This window comes from Scleropages formosus, chromosome 4 (assembly GCF_900964775.1).
Source record: "Scleropages formosus chromosome 4, fSclFor1.1, whole genome shotgun sequence".
NCBI classification, from domain to species: Eukaryota; Metazoa; Chordata; class Actinopteri; order Osteoglossiformes; family Osteoglossidae; genus Scleropages; species Scleropages formosus.
In genome coordinates, this window is record NC_041809.1 from 16,788,500 (window position 1) to 16,810,621 (window position 22,122).

A 22,122-nucleotide genomic window follows, 5' to 3' on the forward strand; every position below is an offset into this window, starting at 1 on the left:
TATTACATTTTTACTGAGCTTTGAGTTGCATCAACATTTGGATCTTTTCATGAGGGTCAATGTTTGGCTTTGCGAAAGAAAACAGCTGTGACTCTATTACTGATTTAACTGGGGTAATTTTGCGTTATCATTTATGTCATTTGTTCCCAAAAATGTTTTCAGACTGATATGCAAGAGTCGCAATACTATAAATAGCACCAAAATGGCAACAGCTGGAGATGTGGTGTAACATCTCCTGGCCTGTGCTTTACTTTTCACTTTATGAAAAGGAGAAGAAAAGTTCAGCTGGCAAAATATCTGCTTCCTGGACATTACCATCAGCTGCAGAAAAAAGGAAAGGAACTCGGCACTCTGCCAATTTTATTAATATTTTAGACAATAACACTGTAGACTCCAAAGAGAATAAAGCAAAATCATGTGTCCAATAGACCTCATCATCATTAAATAGCTAGCTCTGCATTATTTTTAAACTTAATGCCAGTGTTTCATCAACAACTTCTTCGTTGTACTACATTATACCACCTTTTGTGATTTGCTTGTGATATACATACAACACAAACAGTGCTTATGTTCTAAACAATTTGAATAAAATCTTCCGATGGGAGAACCTCCCACAGGAGCGCAATTTATAGGACAGAGGTTGACTTTTTTTTTAATGGGAATTTTTCCTCCTTGTCAATAAAACTAACAAAAATATGCACTGCTTTGATTTGCATTGCTTTGGGGGTTGTTTATTCCAGAGTGTTACTGACTTTATATTAGACGCCCACTATTTGTTGTAGCAGTTGCTGTGATGTCTGTATTGGTATATGTTTTTATAAAGATGAGAACTTTGCATTGTCATCAGGACCAAACATGCAAAGTTGATCAGGGCTCTTAAAACTTGGACAGCCACAAATATCTAGTTATTTGCTTTACCCATGTGCTTGGAGGTCTGATTCTAATTATCTTGTGTGTAACAGGAATGAAAATTAATGATAAGCGACTAGAACCAGATTTTGTAAGTTCAGATCTGTAGAGGTGGACCTGCTGTTTCTCTCTTGAGCATGGGAACCTATAGCACTTACATAAGAAAGAGAGTAACTTGTAAACATTTAACATATCTGTGTATTTCATAAAATGGGACATGTTATGTAACATGGGGTCCGGATGGGATGGCGAGACAGTTCAGGGAGTTGGGTACGTTAGAACCTGCTATTAGTCTTGATGCACTCAGATATGGAGTGCAACCAAAGTCTTGAAAAGTGTTTATTGTGTTCTCGCTTATCAGATGTTTCAGAAGTGAAATGTTGACTGGAAGAATATGAATTAGCTGCCCCTGTTACCAAAACAGTTCCACGGTCTTATTTGTTGAGTAAGGCAACAGGAGTTTTACAAGGTCAAAGAGTCTGACCGGCCATTTGATGTCAAATTCCACCCAAGTTTTAGCTGTGATTACAAGAACCCCTCCTCTGTACAGCCTGTTTTAGTTTCACTGGGAAAATCGTGTACTTCAACCGCGTTCTGGACATATAAGGAAGTGCCGAGAGCATGAGGTTCAAACAGCTCTGCTTTGTTTTCCAAATTAATTAACTGTTGCTAATGGATCTTTACACACACCCATTGGTACATGTTTCAGACCAAAGCCATTAGTCTGTCCTCAATACTCATATTAGCCAAACAATACAAAAAAGTTTTACCTCTGCAATAAAACTAGATGAGACATAGGAACCCCTGTCATTATTGTGTTAGCTTAAACATGCACACAACACACACACCTACAGATCTGTGTCCCTCTCATCTTTTAACATTGGTTTTCATTAAGACAGCACAGACATTTTGTGCGGAATCTGTGTTTTGATTAAACATGTTGCTAACACGAAACGGAGGTTTTCTCCAAAGTCAATGGAGCCCTTTGTGCATGACAGAGACATGCAGGCATTTCCTTTGAGCGTCAACTTTTTTCCATCAACCCCTCTGCCAACCGCCTCCTAAGACAGTAAATTACAGCCGGGCCTCGCGGCGTGCAGAGGTCCTGTGAATCATGGGGGCTATATTCAAGAGTGTTGCAATTAGGCACCAGTGCTGAGTCTCCTCAGGCCCATCATGTCAGAAACTGGCCTGTAAAACTGGGTCCCTCTGGTGAGGTGAAATGCTGGCCCAGTTCCAGGCTCATACAGATTTTCCCCTCTCACTCCTGCGATGAAGGCTGGTCCAGGAACAGCCTGTTTAGGTCTCCGAGTCTAGAGTTACACTGAGAGTCACCAAGGGTGATAACGTGAACAGTCTTACAAGAACTGGACATTTTTCTTCCCTGCAATAGGATTTTAGATGATGGAGACCTGGTTAAGGGTAAACATTTTCACGCGTTCATATCCCGAGATGGGCCCTGCTGTAGTACGCAAAGTACTAACCATAACACTGCTTAATTGTTAAATACAGCTGTATAAACGGCAAAACAAAAAAATGGATGCATAGAAAAGTATTTTATACCGCAATATCTTTTTAGGACAACTGTCACAAGTCCTCTGACAACCAATCCAGTCATCTGATTTATAATGGATTGTTGCATGTACCCCACACACACACACACACACACACACACACACACACACACACACACACACACACACACACACTGTCTGAACCGCTTGTCCCATATGGGGTCACAGGGAGCCAGAGCCGGAGCCTAACCCGGCAACACAGGGTTTAAGGCTGGAGGGAGAGGGGACATACCCAGGACGGGATGCCAGTCCATCACAAGACACCCCAAACAGGACTCAAACCCCAGACCCACTGGAGAGCAGGACCCAGTCCAACCCACTGCACCACCGCACCCCCCTGCATGCACCAGTATCACATTTTTATTCATATGAAAAACTGTTAATCATTATAAATAGTAAGGGGGTGTGGTGGCACAGTGGGTTTGGCCTGTGTCTGCTCTCTGGTGGGTCGGGGGTTCGAGTCCTGCCTGGGTTGGCTTATGATGGACTGGCACCCTGTCCTGAGTGTGTCCCCTCCCCCTCCAGCCTTGTGCTCTGTGTTGCTGGGTTAGGCTCCGGCTTGTCACGACCCCGCCTTGGGCGAGCTGTGTGTGTATGTGTGTCTCTGTCGGTCATTATAAATATCTCTATGGCACATTGATGAATTTCTCCATACACCACACACGGTTCACTTTAATTAAATGTGAGAATATGGCAGCCAGGTGTTAAGCAATTTCCTGTACTGCCAAAAAAGAATATCACAAAACAGTTCTTATTTTTTCTGGTTTTGCTTTAGGACTTCACTAGGGAAATGTTTGATCTTCATGCCCGGTTCCAAAGTTGCACAATGAAAAATATTCTGAAAGTATGCAGTGTATATGGAGTTTTGACTCATAGCTCTAGCTCTTTGAAATATGAAGCATGAAGGAGGAAGCTTTGGATGAAATAGCTTCTGAAGGAATGTCAGTTATTTAGTCTAAGGCTCTTCAAGGCATAACAAACAATAATCTGGCTATGTTTATAGTCCTACTCCGTGGTCATGTATCTCCTCAAAGTGAACTAGAATACTTTTATGATTTGATTGGCAGCAGGTGCCGTAGTGGTTAGAGCTGCATCCTATGGACTCAAAAGTTGCAGGCTTGAATTCCACTTCCTCCTTGTAGTACCCTTGATCAAGGTATTTACTCTCAATTGCTCCATTAAAAATTACCCACAGGTGGCACAGTGGCACAGCAAGTAGCACTGCTGTCTCACAGCACCTGGGTGGTGTGAGAGAACGTGGGTTCAATCCTTGCTCAGTTTGTGTGGAGTTTTTATGTTCTCCTTGTGTCTGTGTGGGTTTCCTCCCACAGTCCAAAGACATGTTGTTCAGGTTCCCCCATACTGTATGGGTGACAGAAAGAGTGTGTTTCACTGACATATGGATGAGTGACCCATTGTAAGTAGTGTATCTAGCAGTGTAAATCACCTTGGTGCGTAAGGTGTGTGGGCTAGTAACACTACATAGTATCCATTGTAAGTCGCTTTGGAGAAAAGCATCTGTTAAAAAGGTAAATCAATGCAAACAGGTTCATGCTGTAAGCTGATTTGGGGTAAAGCATCAGCTAGTTTTTTTTTTTACCACTCTGTATATTTACCAATAAAAATTTATCATCAAATCAAGTGTTAAGACTGAGGTGAAAAGGATAAAATAGGATCTTCAAGAAATTAATCACAGAGATGGCTGAGATATTAAACTTTTTACCACATATATGTCCATCTGTGAGAGCCATGGTTCCAGTTCTACACAGAAAATATCTCTAGAAGTGGTGTCTGTGGAGCTTGTAATTGTCATCTTGAGAATATATATTACTATACTTTATGATATACAACTAATGTACAATATATAAAGGGTTATATGGCATTATAATTAATAATTCCTCAACCACAACTCCTCCTCAGCAGATACCCATGTCTTTTAGCAACTTAGCACAAGTGTTTATGTCCAGAGATGAGTTGTCTCTCTTTCAAGCAGTCGGGAGGGTATTGCTGTATTACTGGGAGCCCAGTGTGTCTCAGGAAACTTTTCCTTTTAAGAACAGAGACCATCCTTTCCAGCAAGCGCTTGATCTAATACATGCCAAGCAGACCGAAAGCGCCAGGGGAGAAGAGCCTCTTGAGACTGGGGCCATTAAAAAGACTATCTTGGCAGCCATGTAAGATGCTGGAATTCTATTAGTGAGCATCTTCCCAGAGAGGAACTATTTTAAAAATCTGCAAGGCATTCTTCAAAGCTTCTTTTTTCCATGAAAATTATATGTGACATTTTATCCCACCCATGAATCAAACAGTAGGCCAGGACTAATTTGATTGAAAATTTACTTTAAAAAACAAAAAAATATATAATTTTAAAAGAACAGAATATATAAATATACCAGTACAGTAGCTCAAAATATATTTGCTTTCTGTAAAAATACTTCTTCATAGAAACATTTCCTTCGTATGCTTGTTATAAGCCAAACCACTAAAAACACAAAGGTACAGACACTCAGTCAGAGAGGAAATAAGATCCCAGTAAGGTCATTTTAGAAATGTAAAGCATCTATCTGTGTTACAGGCACGTGATTCTGTAGATTACAATCTATTGCTTGCAAAATGACACTGACTAACATTTGAAACCAGACATAGCTTGGTTTCAGGTATGACGATTGACTCATTGGCAGAGTGAACAGAGAAAAAAGGTGTTAATACACAGACTAGGAGTTAAGCATGCCTTACAGGTAACAGAAGAACCAAAATGGTATTGTAGTGTAATTTGGTTCCCAAATAAATATCTATAAATATATACAAAGAAAAGGTTACACTTCCTTCTGTTAGCGATTATCCCTTTCCATTTTGGTGCTTTCAGTCGTGGCCTAAAATTTTTTAATACTTTTCAAAAAAGTGTTTCAGAGACAATCTGGCCTCATACAGAATGTTTTATCATTTAAACAAACCAAAAATATGGCAATACTGACTCGAAAAATATTCTTGTCATATAAACCATACAAATTTACAACAAACATTTAAAAGTACAGCATATAAATATGCACTTCAAATAACTTCATACACACATTATGGTGAAAGGAAACTGTTTTCATCTTCAAAAATGACTACTTGTTTTAACAAGTGCTGGGTTTTATCCATAATTGCAGGCATTTATTTTAATGCTTGTAGTGTTCCTCGTTAATCCCGCCTTATATCCTCATCAGGGTTAGAAGCAATGCATTGTGAGAAAGGGACAGGTAAATAAAGCCATAAAAGACAAACTTTTGGGGCGGGGGGGGGGGGAACAATATATTTTGTAAAAAACAAATTCTTGTGTAACTGCAAGACTTCACTCTTTTGACTGATCATGCTAGCCGCACTGCATAAATGAGAACCCCACATGTAATTAAAGTTATAATTCTGCCAACAGTCCACTTAAACAGTGATTAGGAATAAATCCCAGATGAATTTCTCGTGAAGAAGCACAAAGTAACACTTGTTCTTCTCATGCTGTTCCACCGTTTTCCTAACACCGCGTAAATACAGGGAATTACGGGTCACTGGAATGACTTTGGTTTCACATGAAAACGAGCGTTGTGTTTCCTGCAGCTAAAGCCGACTGATCTGTTCTGATGGAAACATGGAATCATTTAATCGACCGAAGCTCCAAACCATCTGACCAACGCTTCCATGAAAGTGGTACGAAGAAAAACAGTAAGTCTAAAATTGTGGGGAACACTTAGCCACATTCCTGGATTGCACATTTTCAAATGCACATAATCGTTTCGTGCAGACCTTGTGTTAATGAGCCCACAGTGCTCTGTCAGCAACAGGAAAAGGTATCTTCAGTGCCCTACAAGCTGCAAAAACATGTCACATTTTTTTATGCAGGTATTCTGACAGTAAAGCTTCCTCTGGAAGTACTGAGTCAGCTCTCTTTTGGCCTGACTGCAGCCTGTCTCTACCAAAGACATTTCCTGCAATTAAAACAATAAAATAATTTTTGCAGTGATTGTTCCATAGGAATTACACACAGAAAGGTGGAAAGACACTTGTCTTGTATCTATTGTTTGACCCACAAAATATTTGTTGAGTACGGTGTTTTACTGTTGCCGAACTGCACTTCCGTTTACTCTGAGTTCTGTGTTGCTTTGGAATAAAGCATCTGTGAAATTAATGAATGAAAATGTATATCAGTGTTATAATGTCTTGTTGAGGGAAGTACTTGTGCCACTTGGCAGCTTGTCTTATCTTTTCACCACATAATGCTTGCATCTTGTCATCACCTTGCCTGCCCATGTTTTGCAGTCTTCAATAACTATATTTAGTAACAGAAATGTTCACAATTACAGTAATTAAAGTGCAAGTAAATGTAATATCTAAAAGAACAATATTTTTTCCCTCTTTCTGGCAAACAGTGTTGTTTGTCTTCCCCTTCAAGCCTTAAAGCTGCCTCTGAGCCTGTGTCGCCGGGGATGGCAAAGCTTGGAGAGGAGGACCAGGACTGCAATCAGTACTAGGGATGTGATGATGATAACGATGATGCTCAAACTCTTCCTGTTTAGCATCTCGCAGTGCTCTTGTGATACACTTGTGATACTGATCTCCACCTGTTCTGAGTCTTGAGTGTATTGGCATGTCACCGAGGCAATGTCGGGGATATCCACGGTGGACCTCTGGACCATTTGGAGGAACCTGGTATTGGTGCAGCAGCTGAGGGGGTTAGAGCCCAGGTAGAGGGTCTTCAGTGTCCTCTCCAGCACCAACATTGTGTTATACTCCAGGATGACAAGGCAGTTATTTTGGAGGTTCAGGGACTGAATAGCAGACTCCTTGTTCCACAAAGGGAGAGATGTCAGCTTGTTATCAGACAGGTCCACATCTCTGAGGCTGCTCAAGACAAAGAGGTCAGTGTTGAGCACATGCAGGTCGTTTCCCCTGAGCGACAGATAGGTCAGCGATGACTCCAGGCCTGTGAAGGCATTTTTGTGAAGGATCAGCCCTGGGTTCTGGGACAAATCCAACACAGCCAGTGGGCTTCCATGGAAGGCACACTGTGGCACAAACTCTATGCTGTTTCCAGAGAGGTACAAGGAGCGTAGGGTGTGGACAGATGAAAAAATGATGCAATCTGTTGAGTGCAAATGGTGGCTTCTTTGGGGAGGCCTGTGAAGGAGGCCACAAATCCTCAAAAAGTTATGCTGGAGGTGGAGTTCTCTAATGCTGGGCAGTCTGTAGAAGATGGCAGAATCTATGGCCCTGAGGTTGTTTGCTGTCAGATAGAGCTCCTCCAAAGACTGAAGTGTGTTTTCTCCAAAGGACAGGTTTTGTAGGGCATTGAAACTGAGGTCAAGGATTTTCAGGGAGTTTAAAGGACTTAAGTGATTGACAGAGAAAGCCTCCAGGCAGTTGTTGCTGAGGTTAAGCACCTCAAGAGATCTGGTGTAGTTGAAGAAAGATGAAGGGATGCTTTTAATCTGATTGTAACTCATGTCTAGGTACAGGAGCCTTGACAAATCATTGTGTATGTTTTTATGGTCTGTTTGGGGATGAGTTGGAAATCTGCTGTCACTCATTAACTCCAGTTCCTCTGCAGGGGGTATAGTGTTAATGCCTCTCAAAAGATTTCTAGATAAATCAAGATACATTAGTTTGTTTCTTCTTGGGACAATAGGGAAGTAGTGGATTTTGTTTTCCCTGAGATCAAGATACTGGAGCTCATACTCAGTGTCAGAATCCGTAGTTTGAAATGACTCCATGCTGTTTTTACTCAGGTTCAGCAGCTTCAGTTGTGGAAGGTTAAAGTCAGTGATGCATGTTATGGAGTTCATTGACAAATCAAGCTCGGAAAGGTCCAGCAGAGAATCAAAAGCTCCATCCTCAATCTCAAGAATGACATTGTTATGCAGATCGATCTTTCTCAGAGCTGTTGAACCAGAGAAGGTGTCTTTACTGATTTTGGTGATGCTGTTGCCATCTAACGAAAGGTTTAAAAGTGTTGGGGCATCATGCAAAAAATAGTCAGTCATGCCTGTGTACAAGCCATTGCCAGAGAGATCTAGTTGTTTCACAGTCAAAAGAGGCCCAATTTCATTCTTTGACGCAGCAAAAATATCTAAGTAGTTCTTGGAGAGATCCAGCACTTGAAGGTTGGCCATGTCTGTGAAAAGTCCAGGTTGTATGAATTGTATCTTATTGGCATGAAAAATTAGGTGATTGACAGTGGTATAGAAAGGCATTAGCTCTCGGGTCAGGTTCTGAAGAAGGTTATGGGACAGGTCCAACTTGTGTATCCCAGTGGGCAGCTCACCAGGGATTGCTCTCAGGTTCATGTCATTACAGTAGACATCCATGTCAACCTGGGGAAAATGAGTAAGAGAAATGAGAACCTTTATATACTAGCAGATGGTCACATAGTAATTGGACTTCCTCCACTATCAGAACATCATGGTTTTGTATGTTAAAAAAAATACATGCACGTTCACACACTCACATACACACACTCAGACAAACAATGTATTTATATCTTTGTGCATTATATTTTGCATTGGAGGTCAGTTGCTGCAACTCGTTATGTTTCAGGTAAGTATATTGTTGCTACCGCTTTTTCCTGACTCGCATTCTTGTTGTGTAGTTGTGTGGTTAGATGGTGGTCGGGATTCGTCTATCCTGAGTTTTATGCACCTAATCATGGGATGTACATCGGTGCATAAAGTGGAAAGAAACTAACTAGGTTTACTTAAGAATCACGTGTCTGCAACTATGTAACTTTATATCTGTTTTTCTTGCCTCATGCGTGTTAAAGCGCTCTGTGTCACTGCGTGAGAAGAGCGCTCTATAAAAATAGATTGAATTGAATTGAATAGAACTATGTCTCTCTTTCTCCTAATGTAATGCACAAATGGTATTTTCTCTGAGATGTATGTCGCTTTGGAGAAAAGCGTCTGCTAAATGAATAAATGTAAATAAATGTAAATGTAAATGTAAATATCTTACAGCAACTCCTAAACTGATTAGCACAATAGGGAGCCTGGTTATACAGCCAGTCTGTTCATAGCTCACTTTGTTTGTATCTCCAAAATCACATTTCCCACCAAGTTACAATCATTAAAATCAGATGTCCCTCCAATTCTTTCTTTGTAAAAACCTCAAATAATCCTCAGATAAAACTAATGAAAAACAAAAAATATGCTGTAACACTTCCATCCATCCATCCATCCATCCTCAGTCCATAGTCATAGCATGTTTAGCCTATTTTGGGATGCATAGGGTGCCAAGTGGATGCCAGTCCATCACAGTGTAGTTTCATTGTCTTACATTTATTAAATTCAACCTGCATTAAAATTCATTAAAAAGTGCTGAAATCAAAAAATGTGTCCACAACCTTCTGTTCTACCTTGAATATAACTGACTCATCAACAATGTCATCAGCTTCTGACCCCTATTTTTCTTCCCTATTTCTGTACAACTCCTAAAAACTTTAAAAAATATACACACCTCTCAATTTATTCACCTCTTCAGTTAAACAAAAAATCCTGTTTATAGTTATAATAAGAATATGTTAAAAATTTTAAAAAATACTTTGTAAGATTCTTTATTTTAACATTTTTGATAACTTTAATCTACATTCCACTAATTTTAAATGAGAAAAAATAAATATACATTCTGTTTTCATTCTCTACACATTCATTCAGTCTATTCATTCTCATCCAGCATACTGCACACTTTGCAGCTTGTGAAAAGTCTTTTCGTATTAAAATGTTATTGGGACAAAAGTTACACCTTGTTTTCTTTGAAGTATGAAACAGCCATTATCTCTTCCAAACAATTATCTGTGAGGCGTTACTGATAATTGAAACCATACTCTGCTGGCGTACATTTTAAGAGACTATAAAAGTACAGACATTCACACAAACAAGCACAACATTTATAGTGTTGGCAAGCTCACGTATTTAAAGCCAACAACAAGCACTCCCACTAAGAGTGTGTTTAACCACAAGCATTTCAGAGTTTTTGTTTGCCTTTTTCTTTTTACCCTAGTGACGTACAACTTTATGCCTTCAATTTATGTCGTTTTTTAGAGGACCCTGTAATATAAAACAGAAGGACCACATCAGAAAAAGCTGCTGCACTTGATCACCTTTTATGCCATGTACACATTCCATTTCTAAGTAAAATCATAACAACCACTCATATGCTTGCAGTCATAATAAGGATCCTCTGCACTGTCTTACATTAACACATAACAAGGAGACGTGAAAATTTCAAAATGAAGTTATCTCTGACTTCTTGTATTGTTTCTTCTTATTTAGCTGCTTACCACCGATGTTTGCAAGCAACAATTCCCCTGACAAACAGAATTATTCAAGCTGTCTGTCTGTGCAAAATAATTTCTGAGATGTTCTTATTGTACACTGGAGGACTACACTGTGGAGCTGCTTTTGCACTGACAAAGAGTTTTCTGTTACGTCAGGTCCACATTAATACCTTAAAGTGAGAACATTCCATTCTGGAGATCAGCCCCAGGCTTCAGGCCATTTGCATTGGACCTGAGCTACGCTATCCAAATACGGGCCAGCAGGAGCAGCAGGGTGACTCCCCAGCCCACAACATAGCGTCAACATGGGGCTCCACCCAGTTAGCCCACGAAAATCTCCATCCACACAGCGTTGATTACACCCGAGTCACGTCCACATCAGACACGCTCACACCGCTGCTGTGAAGATGACAATCCAGTTCCCAGCTCTCTCTGAAGTGTCACAACATAAAACCACAACCGAGAGCAAATGACCGAAAATACACTCTTCTCACCTTCACCCCTTACCTTAGCCCCCCTTCACCCTTTTTTTGGTTACACTAAAAGAATTTCCGAAGCGGACAGTGCCGCTGTTTTTGCCTACCTTTTTGAAAAAGGAACATGTTCTAGAGTTGTTTCCAGAGTAAAAAAAAAAAAAAAAAAAAAAAAAAAAAAAACAATAAGCGCAAGGACTACTGTGAAACATCTAATAAAATGTCCAAATATTTTTTATAGTTTTTGAAAATAAAAGGTACAAAAAAAAAACACACCCAATGAAAAGCCAAAATGCTTTTAATTTCTTAAAAAATAAAAATATATTTTTTTAATTCTATGCAGTCCTTCTGAATTTATTTTTGTTGATATACAACAAATATGATCAATTTTCCTAATAAATTGCATTAAATATACCTGTAAAAATCTAGGGATTGCTAAGTTCTATTTTTTTCTCTCCAAGACTACATGATGAATTCTCTTCAGAGAATTACAGAAAATAAATACACAGACCACACAACCCACAGGGATCATGAAATCACTTTCTCCAGGTGACCCGCTACACCGCTAGGTCACTCCGGCTGCTGGAAGGAGCCACAGCAATGGTCACTTACCACTTGGCATGGACTGAGCTGGCGTGGATGGTGGGTGGCTGTCACCGCACTCGTTGCAGCCAGGAACAACCAGAGGTAGACTTCCATTGTGCTGCTGATCAAGGAGAAGGAGAAATAGCTCTAAGTGGATGTGACCCGCAGAGGAAGAGGTAACAGACTCCCAGTTATGGCAAGCTCTGCAGGAGGAATCTTATTAGAAGTGGCATCCTGAGCTGTGGCTCTGCTTCCATCTGGGAACAATATGAACCACAGTTCATTACAGTCAGCTCCTTGGTGCTCACACTTACCCTGACACTCCGGGTATACAGCAGTGTACCATGATCCAACAGGCTGTACCCCCCAACTTATTTAAAACAAACAACAGCCTGTTGCCTGATTAGTTCTTTCTTCAGATGCTTTAGTTCAATAAATGATTAACGTTTCTGGTGGCCTAAGAAATTAGGGCGCAGATGTCCATCCTGATGAGGCTCAATATCCCTTGAAAAGCAACTGGTTTAGCAACTGGTCTGTATATATTCTCTTTGCTATTATTCATATTTCAATACCGTCGGCATGGTTTTATGCTGATCATTGAGATCATTTTTTCCTTTATGCGTGTTTTTGTTGTTTCTTTCATGACTTTTTGACGTAAGAGGAAAACCCACAAGAGGTGAGCTATGGCAGGGGCCTACAAGGTCAATATGTGCCCTGAGCACCACATGCTTTGGGTTGTCTAATGTGAACAGTCCCTGATCTTTGGACGACCCTAGACAGTTGCTAAAAACGAAATAAATAGAGTAGCTGGGGCACGCAGAAAACCACAGATCTATGATTAACCCGCCAAATGCACATTTCTTCATTTTTCCAAAGCAACGTGCATCTCAGGGTTTAGAAAAGTATTGCAGTCTTAACAAAGATTAATGCTTCACATCCAGAACTGCCTGTTATACAAACAAGCAAGCAAACTAGTAAATGTAAAGGGGTAATGGGTAAATTAATAAATGTTTTTCAAAAATTCTTATATGGTTTTCCTAGCTTAACGATAATTATATTAAAAAAAAAACGACTACTGCAAAATTACAGCAAATTACATCGTTCCAAAGCAGGGAAGTCAGTGAGCCGACAGCAAGTGAAACAAGGGCGGTCCAAGGTTTTACACAACAAAATGCTTAAGAGTCCGGATCTGGCAGCGACATATTTTTATTAATTTGCCCACGTTTTTCAAATAGCGAGGTGTAAACTGCCCTTCAGGATGTGCGTACCTAACGGGACCACTGGGACCCTGCGGGAGGTCCCTCCGCTCCCGGTCAGTCCACGGTCACCGACAGCATTGCAGCCGGTTTACGGCATAATATATGCCATCTGTGCTACTAATGAAATAAACGCGCGTTGATTTGTGTACAGCGACATGCTGCTCTGTACATCCCCGTCCCTGAGCCTCGGCGACCGTGCGGGAGAGCGTGGAGCCGAGCCCCGCTTCTCGTGCACTTTGCCTCGCACTAAAGCAACAAGGGCGCAGCGCGCGGCGAAGCTCAAGCTGTCAGCGTTGCGCGCGACTGTACCTGAGTTGTGCGCGCGCACCTCACTGTCCCCCACGGGCCGCTTTTCTCCTGTCGCTGCTCATGTCGCTGGTCGAGGGTCTCCTCACATCCTCCCAGACAGAAACAACAGGCTGTTTGTGGCCCGCACCTTCCAGCTCCGGCTAACAGCACATCCTGTGGGAATTTCCTGCATCATTGTTTTTTCTCCCCCATTTTTTCGGACAATGCCTTATTTGGGACTGGGAAGCGCAGAGCCCCCCGCCCAGCACCCCCCGGCACCCCTCTCTCGGTCATGTGAACCACGAGCGATGGATGTGCCGCTGCAGACGCGCAGTCCCTCCAGAAACCTCCCCACACTTTCCTGTATGTTTCTAAGCGCTGCGCTCATGCAGAACTTGCTTTTTAACGTACGTCTTAAACGTCCGTCTTACGCTGCAGAGCAGCGCGTCGCGCACTCTCCAGGGTTTCTTCAATCTCAGTCTCTGTGTGTTCTGTTCAGATCCCCCTCTGCTCCCCTACCCTCCATCAAAGTACTTACCCTGAACGAGAGAGTCAAAATTTCCCAGCTGTCTGGCTAAATCATTCTCAGATTTCTTTTCTACATGGTAAGTTAGCCTGAGCAAAGTTGTCGGGTAAAGGTTAATAATTGTATTTTAAGCCAGTGTCGTTTTATAATACTCCCATATCAGGGTTAACTTTACAGCAAGGTAAGTGAAAAGGTGTAAGACACACTATAATATATATATACAGTATTTATACCGATACTGAGACAGTGGGGATTCCCAATTTCATCCAGAAACTCCCTGTCTTTTCATGGGGAAACTGTATTTCCATATCACATTATAACCGCCTACGTCAGTTTTATTTCTCAGTCGGCACGGCTGATTTTAATTTTGCTTTGTATTTCTGAGGTTACTTTAGAAGGGCAGCAGGTGGCGCACTGGTTAGAGCCCTCGTTCTGAACGCGGAGCTTGTACGTTCGAATCTTATCTGCTGTAGTAGCCTTGAACAAGACACTTAACCCCAATTCCTCACCTAGAAACTACCCTGTTGCGTGAAGGGGTAAACGATTAGTAGCCTTGGCCGAAGGCAGTATCTCTGGGTCAGCACAGTACGGGTAAAATTGCAATATATTTAACTCTGGAGGAAAACGTCTCCCTCTAGTGGTGAAACGAACATGAAACTCGCGTTTTCTTTCATAATGAATCTTGCAGAGGGGGGCGCGGTGGTGCAGTGGGTTGGACCGGGTCCTGCTCTCCAGTGGGTCTGGGGTTCGAGTCCCGCTTGGGGTGCCTTGCGACGGACTGGCGTCCCGTCCTGGGTGTGTCCCCTCTCCCTCCGGCCTTACGCCCTGTGTCACCGGGTAGGCTCCGGTTCCCCGCGACCACATATGGGACAAGCCATCCATCCATCCATCTTCCTCCGCTTTATCCGGGGCCGGGTCGCGGGGGCAGCAGTCCGAGCAGAGTACTCCAGACTTCCCTCTCCCCGCACACCTCCTCCAGTTCCTCTGGGGGAACTCCAAGGCGTTCCCAGGCCAGCCGGGAGACATAGTCTCTCCAACGTGTCCTGGGTCTGCCCCGAGGCCTCCTCCCAGTGGGACAAGCCCGGAACACCTCCCCAGGGAGGCGTCCAGGAGGCATCCGAAACAGATGCCCGAGCCACCTCAACTGGCTCCTCTCGATGCGGAGGAGCAGCGGCTCTACTCCGAGCTCCTCCCGGGTGACTGAGCTCCTCACCCTATCCCTAAGGGTGCGCCCAGCCACTCTGCGGAGGAAACTCATTTCTGCCGCTTGTATCCGCGATCTCATTCTTTCGGTCATGATCCAGAGTTCATGACCATAGGTGAGGGTAGGAACGTAGATCGACCGGTAAATTGAGAGCTTCGCCTTACGACTCAGCTCCCTCTTCACCACAACAGACCGGTACAATGACCGCATTACTGCGGACGCCGCACCGATCCGCCTGTCAACCTGCCGCTCCATTTTTCCCTCACTCGTGAACAAGACCCCGAGATACTTAAACTCCTCCACTTGAGGGAGCAACTCCCCCCTAACCCGGAGGGAGCAATCCACCTTTTTCCGACTGAGAACCATGGCCTCGGATTTGGAGGTGCTGATTCTCATCCCCGCCGCTTCGCACTCGGCTGCAAACCTCCCCAGTGCACGCTGCAAGTCTTGACTTGATGAAGTCAACAGGACCACATCATCCGCAAAAAGCAGAGACGAGATCTCGCGGCCACCACAGCAGACACCCTCCGTTCCCTGACTGTGCCTAGAAATTCTGTCCATAAAAATAATGAACAGAATCGGTGACAAAGGGCAGCCCTGGCGGAGTCCAACATGCACCGGGAAAAGGTCTGACTTACTGCCGGCAATGCGAACCAAGCTCCTGCTCCGGTCATACAGGGAACGAACAGCCCGTAGCAACGAGCCCCGGACCCCATAATCCCGAAGTACCCCCCACAGGATGCCACGAGGGACATGGTCGAATGCCTTCTCCAGGTCCACAAAACACATATGGACTGGTTGGGCAAACTCCCACGAACCCTCCAGCACCCTAGTGAGGGTATAGAGCTGGTCCAGTGTTCCACGGCCAGGGCGAAAACCGCATTGCTCCTCCTGGATCCGAGGTTCGACTATCGGTCGGATTCTCCTTTCCAGTACCCTGGCATAGACTTTCCCAGGGAGGCTAAGGAGTGTGATCCCCCTGTAGTTGGAACACAATCTCCGGTCCCCCTTCTTAAAAAGAGGGATCACCACCCCGGTCTGCCAGTCCAGAGGCACCGTTCCCGAACTCCACGCGATGCTGCAGAGGCGTGTCAGCCAAGACAGCCCCACAACATCCAGAGACTTGAGAAACTCGGGGCGGATCTCATCCACCCCCGGAGCCTTGCCACCGAGGAGTTTTTTGACTACCTCAGCAACTTCAGCCAGGGTAATGGACGAGTCCCCCTCCGAGTCCCCAGCCTCAGCTTCCTCTACGGAAGGCGTGTCGGAGGGATTGAGGAGATCCTCAAAGTACTCCTTCCACCGCCCGAGAACATCCTCAGCTGAGGTCAGCAGCGCACCACTTCCACTGTAAACAGTGTTCGTGGAACACCGCTTCCCCCCTCTGAGTCGCCGGACGGTTTGCCAGAATCTCTTTGAGGCCGACCGAAAGTCTTCCTCCATGGCCTCACCGAACTCCTCCCAAGCCCGAGTTTTTGCCGCGGCGACTGCCAGAGCCGCGCTCCGTTTGGCCCGTCGGTACCTGTCAGCTGCTTCAGGAGTCCCATGAGCCAGCCAGGCCCGATAGAACTCCTTCTTCAGCTTGACGGCATCCCTTACTTCCGGTGTCCACCACCGTGTTCGGGGATTGCCGCCGCGACAGGCACCGGAGACCTTATGGCCGCAGCTCCGAACCGCCGCACCGACAATGGAGGAGCGGAACATAGTCCATTCGGACTCAATGTCCCCCACCTCCCTCGGGACCTGGTTGAAGCTCTGTCGGAGGTGGGAGTTGAAGACCTCTCTGACAGGGGCCTCCGCCAAACGTTCCCAACAGACCCTCACTATGCGTTTGGGCCTGCCAGGTCTGTCCAGCTTTTTCCCCCGCCATCGAATCCAACTCACCACCAGGTGGTGATCAGTTGACAGCTCAGCCCCTCTCTTCACCCGAGTGTCCAAGACATATGGCCGAAGGTCAGAAGAAACGACTACAAAGTCGATCATCGACCTCCGACCTAGGGTGTCCTGGTGCCAAGTGCACTGGTGGACACCCTTATGCATGAACATGGTGTTCGTTATGGATAAACCGCGACTAGCACAGAAATCCAATAACAACTCACCGCTCGGGTTCAGATCAGGGAGGCCGTTCCTCCCAATCACGCCCCTCCAGGTATCACTGTCGCTGCCCACGTGGGCGTTAAAGTCCCCCAGTAGAACGACAGAGTCCCCAGTGGGAGCGCTTTCCAGCACGCCCCCCAGGGACTCTAAAAAGGCCGGGTACTCTACACTGCCGCTAGGCGCATAAGCACAAACGACAGTGAGAGACCGTTCCCTGACCCGAAGGCGTAGGGAGATGACCCTCTCATTCACCGGGGTAGACTCCAACACATGGCGGCTAAACTGGGGGGCTATTAATAAGCCCACACCCGCCCGCCGCCTCTCACCCTGGGCAACGCCGGAATAGTGGAGAGTCCACCCTTGGTCGAGAAGAGTGGTTCCAGAACCCAAGCTGTGAGTGGAAGTGAGCCCGACTATATCTAGACGGTATCTCTCAACTTCCCGCACCAGCTCAGGCTCCTTCCCCGCCAGTGAGGTGACATTCCAAGTCCCAAAAACAAGAGTTGGCGCCCGAGGTTTGGGTCGGCCGGGCACTCGGCCCCGACCACCGCCCAAATCACAATGCACCGGCCCCTTACGGTTTCTCCGCCAGGTGGTGAGCCCACCGAAGACCCATATGGGATTAGCGGTTCTGGAAATGTGAATCTTGCAGCCCGTGGTGCAAAGATGCCTCCTTTTGAAATACTGAGATTTCGAACTTGAGTTTCAACTTTGTTCGGCGGGATTCTCGAAACATCCATTCAGTGATTTACATGGATGAATTTTCTATTGCTCTCGTTCCTCGATATTCGTTTTCTCATCATGTGAACACTGACACCTAAATGAAACTCAGAAACACCACATGACTGTAAGTCGTGGCACAGTAAAAAAATAACATAAAATAAAATAAAAACAAGTTATTCGTGCCAACAATTCAACAGGTATCACGCGATCATGAGGTGTTACTAGTTCGAAAAATTCCTAAACGAAACTGAATGAAAACACTGTTTGTGGTAAAAATAGGTATTCGTTAATACATGATCATAAAGACATTTTCAAGCATCAATGACTTACAGTGAAATATTTTTTAAAGTTGAACAATTTTAATACATCAGCACAAGTTATAAAAATGACCTATTTTTGTAACAATGATTTAGTAAGTAGAGTAATTTCCAAAACGGAACATCTTTTTTTCAAATCGACTAAAGAGAGGCTCCTGTTGACTCTACCAATACCAAGGGAGCGCTGCTGGAAAAACACCTTGTGAGGAAAATACCTCACCTGAATGACTTCAGAATTTTTTCCACCTGCTTAGCAAGGTAAATATGTTAACAGCAATACGTAATTCATTACGTAGCCTTCAATTACGGCGCGTCCGTGAAGAGCAGTAATTTAAACGAACAGCAGGTGTCAGTAAACTCATATGTTTGACCAATCGGTGAACAACGACCGAGGAGAGGTTCGGTACCGATGACCAGACACCGTATCACAAAAAACACCCTGGATACTTAGCAAATCCTGTTTAGGTGGTCCTCGACTTCTTGGTTTTATTCCGACAACTTCGTCGTAAGTCGAGCTCGTCGTTAGTCGGAAATCCCCTTTATATTGTATTGTATAAACCGTGAGGATATAAACAATCGACACGCATGGATGCTGCATTATAGAACAACGATACATTCTTTTCTCTGATTTTATACATTATTAATGATTAAATTATAATGCTAGTATATAATAATAATAATAATAATAATAATAATAATAATAATAATAATAATAATGTAAATACATCGAGGCATTACAATTACGGTGTTTGCTGCCCGAACCCTCACATTTTCGCTCGCTATTTTCGCTCTCTGTAAATACATAAAGCAGTGTTTTTGGAAATAAAACACAAAGGCTGATCCGTTCTGAAGGGGTCCTAGGTCGCGTAACTTTGAGAACCACCAGAAGGCGTGGTAAATTACTGTTTTAGATAAGTAAATTAAAGTAATTTGTAAATCGTCTTGGTCAAGGACGCAAATGATATATCAGACACTGGCCAAATACAAGTATGTACTGTCGTTGCATTTTATTTAATTTCAATTGAATTACATTCTGCAAATGACAAATTGTATCTTGTACGCAAAATTAGAAATACATAGACATACAGTATATTTGATTATAGTGTATGAACATTTACACCTTACATGAACTTAAGAGATTATGGGCAAAGTGAGTCTGGAAGAAGTGAGTTTTAAGACCCTTTTTAAATGTGGACAGAGATTCAGCAGTTCTGAGTAAGAGGGGGAGGTCGTTCCACCACAATGGAGCTAGAGCCAAGAACCTTCGTGCTTTATATTTCATGCATGGGACCACCAAGTGGGCAGATGTGTAAGAGCATAGCAGTCTGGTTGGGGTGTAGTGCATGGTCAAGTCTTGTAGATAGCTGGGAGCAGTTCCACTGATACTTCGTCATAACTACCATATGCCATAACCAAGGTCTTACATTTAATCCGGTCAGCTATAGGAAGCCAGTGCAGAGAAATGAGTATGGAGGATACATGGGAACACTTCGGCAAGTCGAACACAACTTGGACAACAGCGTTCTGTATTAGCTGCAGAGGTTTGAAGGCAGTAGCAGGAAGGCCATACAGGAGAAAGTTGCAATAGTCCAGACGGGATGTCACCATGGCCTGGACAAGTAGTTGGGCAGAGTATGGTATTAAATAAGAACGGATCCTGGGGATATTGTGCCGGTTGTATCTGCAGGTCTGGGTTGTGGCTTCGATGTGCTGAGAGAAAGACAGACTTGAGTCAATCATCAGTCCCAGACTCTTAGCTGAGTAAGTAGGCAAAGTAAATGGCTATTAAACATCTACATACATTTTTACCAAGTTTATTTTAGCAAGAGAAAATTTCCCCTTGGGTTTTTTTCTGGAGTATTATTTAAATCCCATATTTTATTTTAAATATACAATATTTCAGCTGCATATTTTATTTATTTGATATATTCCTATGCAGGGCAATCAGTAGCCCCACACAAAATTGCAAACCAGCAAAATAATAAGAACCAGCATGTGCTTAGAAAATTTGGATATTTAAATCAATCAGTTCATCATAGACCTGCAAAGGCTCACAATTTATTGAAAAGCTCCCTAAATTGCTGCCATCCAGTGTTTCTCATTTAACATTTCAAGTTAAAAAAAAATTTAAAGTAAAAATTAGATAGCATAGGAACAACCGGTCCATAGCTATGCTATGTAGCACAGTACAACATACACTCCTAGAGGTCATAAAGCACATGTTTCAATACATGTAGAAGCAGTTGCATTAGTGGCTGCACACACAATTCTTCATGAGGCCTTTCTTTCGAGACAGTTTGTTACATGTAATCATGCTAAGAATCTTTAATATTACATGTCTATTGCTTGCAGCCAGGTTTTTGATAGTGTAATTGTCATGGCCGGCTCCGGAAGGAAGTGGCGGACCCAAGCGCAGAGCAGAATTCGTGGTTTGTTTCAGGGAAATCCAAGAGTGGAGGTCAAGGGACAGGCAATCGGTCTTCGAGGCGCAAACGTCATTGATGGGGCAATCCTAAAGGCAAGGTCGGTACACAGGCAAGAGGTCAACGATCATAGAAAGGTACAGGATCGAGGGAACAAGGGACGGAATCGGGGAAGGCGTCAGGGAACAGGAAGGAGTAAAGCAGGAGCTAGGAGATCGCTGACAACAAGGCTGAACAAGGTTCCGCATCAGCTGCTGGTTTGGCACAGCCTTTTATGCCCCAGTCTGCACCGCGTCATAGGTGTTCTGCGTCGGCTTGAGGGTGTGGGCGTGGCAGTAATGGCATCCATTTTACCTACTATTTTATTTTTAATTGTTTAGGTCAATGGCCACATGGTGCCATGGAAGACAGTGGTTCCTCACAAGATCTGGATTTGGTTTAGCATGTGGGTTCAAATCTGTTTCAGTCTGTGCACAGTTTGCATGGTTTTGCCCATGTCTTTGCACCTTTCCTTAAGATGGTCTGGTTTCCTTTCACAATCCAAATATATGTACATATGTTTCAGGCAAACTGGAAACTCGAAATTGACCTTAAAGTGTGATTTTGACTAAGACTCAGTAAGTCCTACAATGGACTGGCATCCTGTCCAGGGTGTACTCTGCCTCCTGTCCTGTGCTTCCAAGATAGGCTCCAGGCAACCACAGCCTTGCACTGGACAAGCTTTTACATTTAAATTTATTTGTTTAGCTGACACCTTTCTATAAAACAATTATTTACCCCCTTTATACAGCTGTTACGCCCACCTGAGGGCACCTTACCTCTCACACAGAACCCAACAGTTCTGCAGTCTCCTTGGGTATATCAAGATCACAAACTAAATCATTCAGCTCACCCTGACTGAACAATTTTACTGTCTTTAGGTCAAGCGAGGGATCTCCAAATTCTTCATCGTATGTGTATGTGTCACGGTGTTTCCCCGGGGTGGGTGCGTCGAACCCAAGCGCGGAGCAGGGTAAGCAGGTTCAGGGGGCGATCCGAAGACATGGTTGAGGAGGCAGGCAAGGGTAACTGATGTGCGCACATAGTCCGAAGGGAGAATCCGAGAGGCGTAGTTCAAGGACAGGCAAGGAGTCGAGGCAGACCAGGGAGTCAATCACGAGGAGCAGGACGAGGAGCAATTGCTAGGAGCGCGAGTGAGTCACTAGGCTGAAGCAAGGTTTCACAGCTTCCTATGGTCCGGGCTGCTCTTTTATGTGCCCGGAGCCCGATTAGCCGCCGGTGTTGCTTGTCGCCGAGTTCGTGGGCGTGACAGTATGGTTTTGCAGGTGAAAACTGTTCAACTTCATCAGTGTCATCAGTCGAGGCTGTGAAAACTGAGACAGGTACAGTACTTCTTCACAATGCAGTAACTTATTGCCAATTTTGTCTTCAAACTAAACCCA

General features: G+C 43.9%; 1 protein-coding gene across 3 annotated transcripts; it reads right to left on the minus strand.

Annotated features, from left to right (window-relative positions):
- Window positions 1-4,864: 4,864 nt before the first annotated feature.
- Window positions 4,865-13,617, minus strand: lrrc32 (leucine rich repeat containing 32). 3 transcript variants are annotated; one of them, XM_018755035.2, is made up of 3 exons: window positions 13,431-13,617; window positions 11,871-11,964; window positions 4,865-8,827 (listed from the first exon to the last, which is right to left on the minus strand). In XM_018755035.2, exons 2-3 carry the CDS (start codon window positions 11,955-11,957, stop codon window positions 6,905-6,907), a joined length of 2,010 nt encoding a protein of 669 aa, XP_018610551.2. In that variant the 5' UTR covers window positions 11,958-11,964; window positions 13,431-13,617; the 3' UTR covers window positions 4,865-6,904. The 3 variants fall into 3 exon arrangements, with proteins under 3 accessions (XP_018610551.2, XP_018610550.2, XP_018610549.2); XM_018755034.2 differs by having other exon boundaries at window positions 11,871-11,961; window positions 13,412-13,617; XM_018755033.2 differs by having other exon boundaries at window positions 13,412-13,616.
- Window positions 13,618-22,122: the final 8,505 nt, after the last annotated feature.

Coding starts and splice junctions, on each gene's coding strand:
- lrrc32 (XM_018755035.2), bottom strand. CDS start 11,957: ATGGAAGTCTACCTCTGGTTGTTCCTGGCTGCAACGAGTGCGGTGACA. Junction 8,828..11,870: donor AGCTCAGTCCATGCCAAGTG/GTAAGTGACCAT, acceptor CATTTTCCCCAG/GTTGACATGGATGTCTACTG.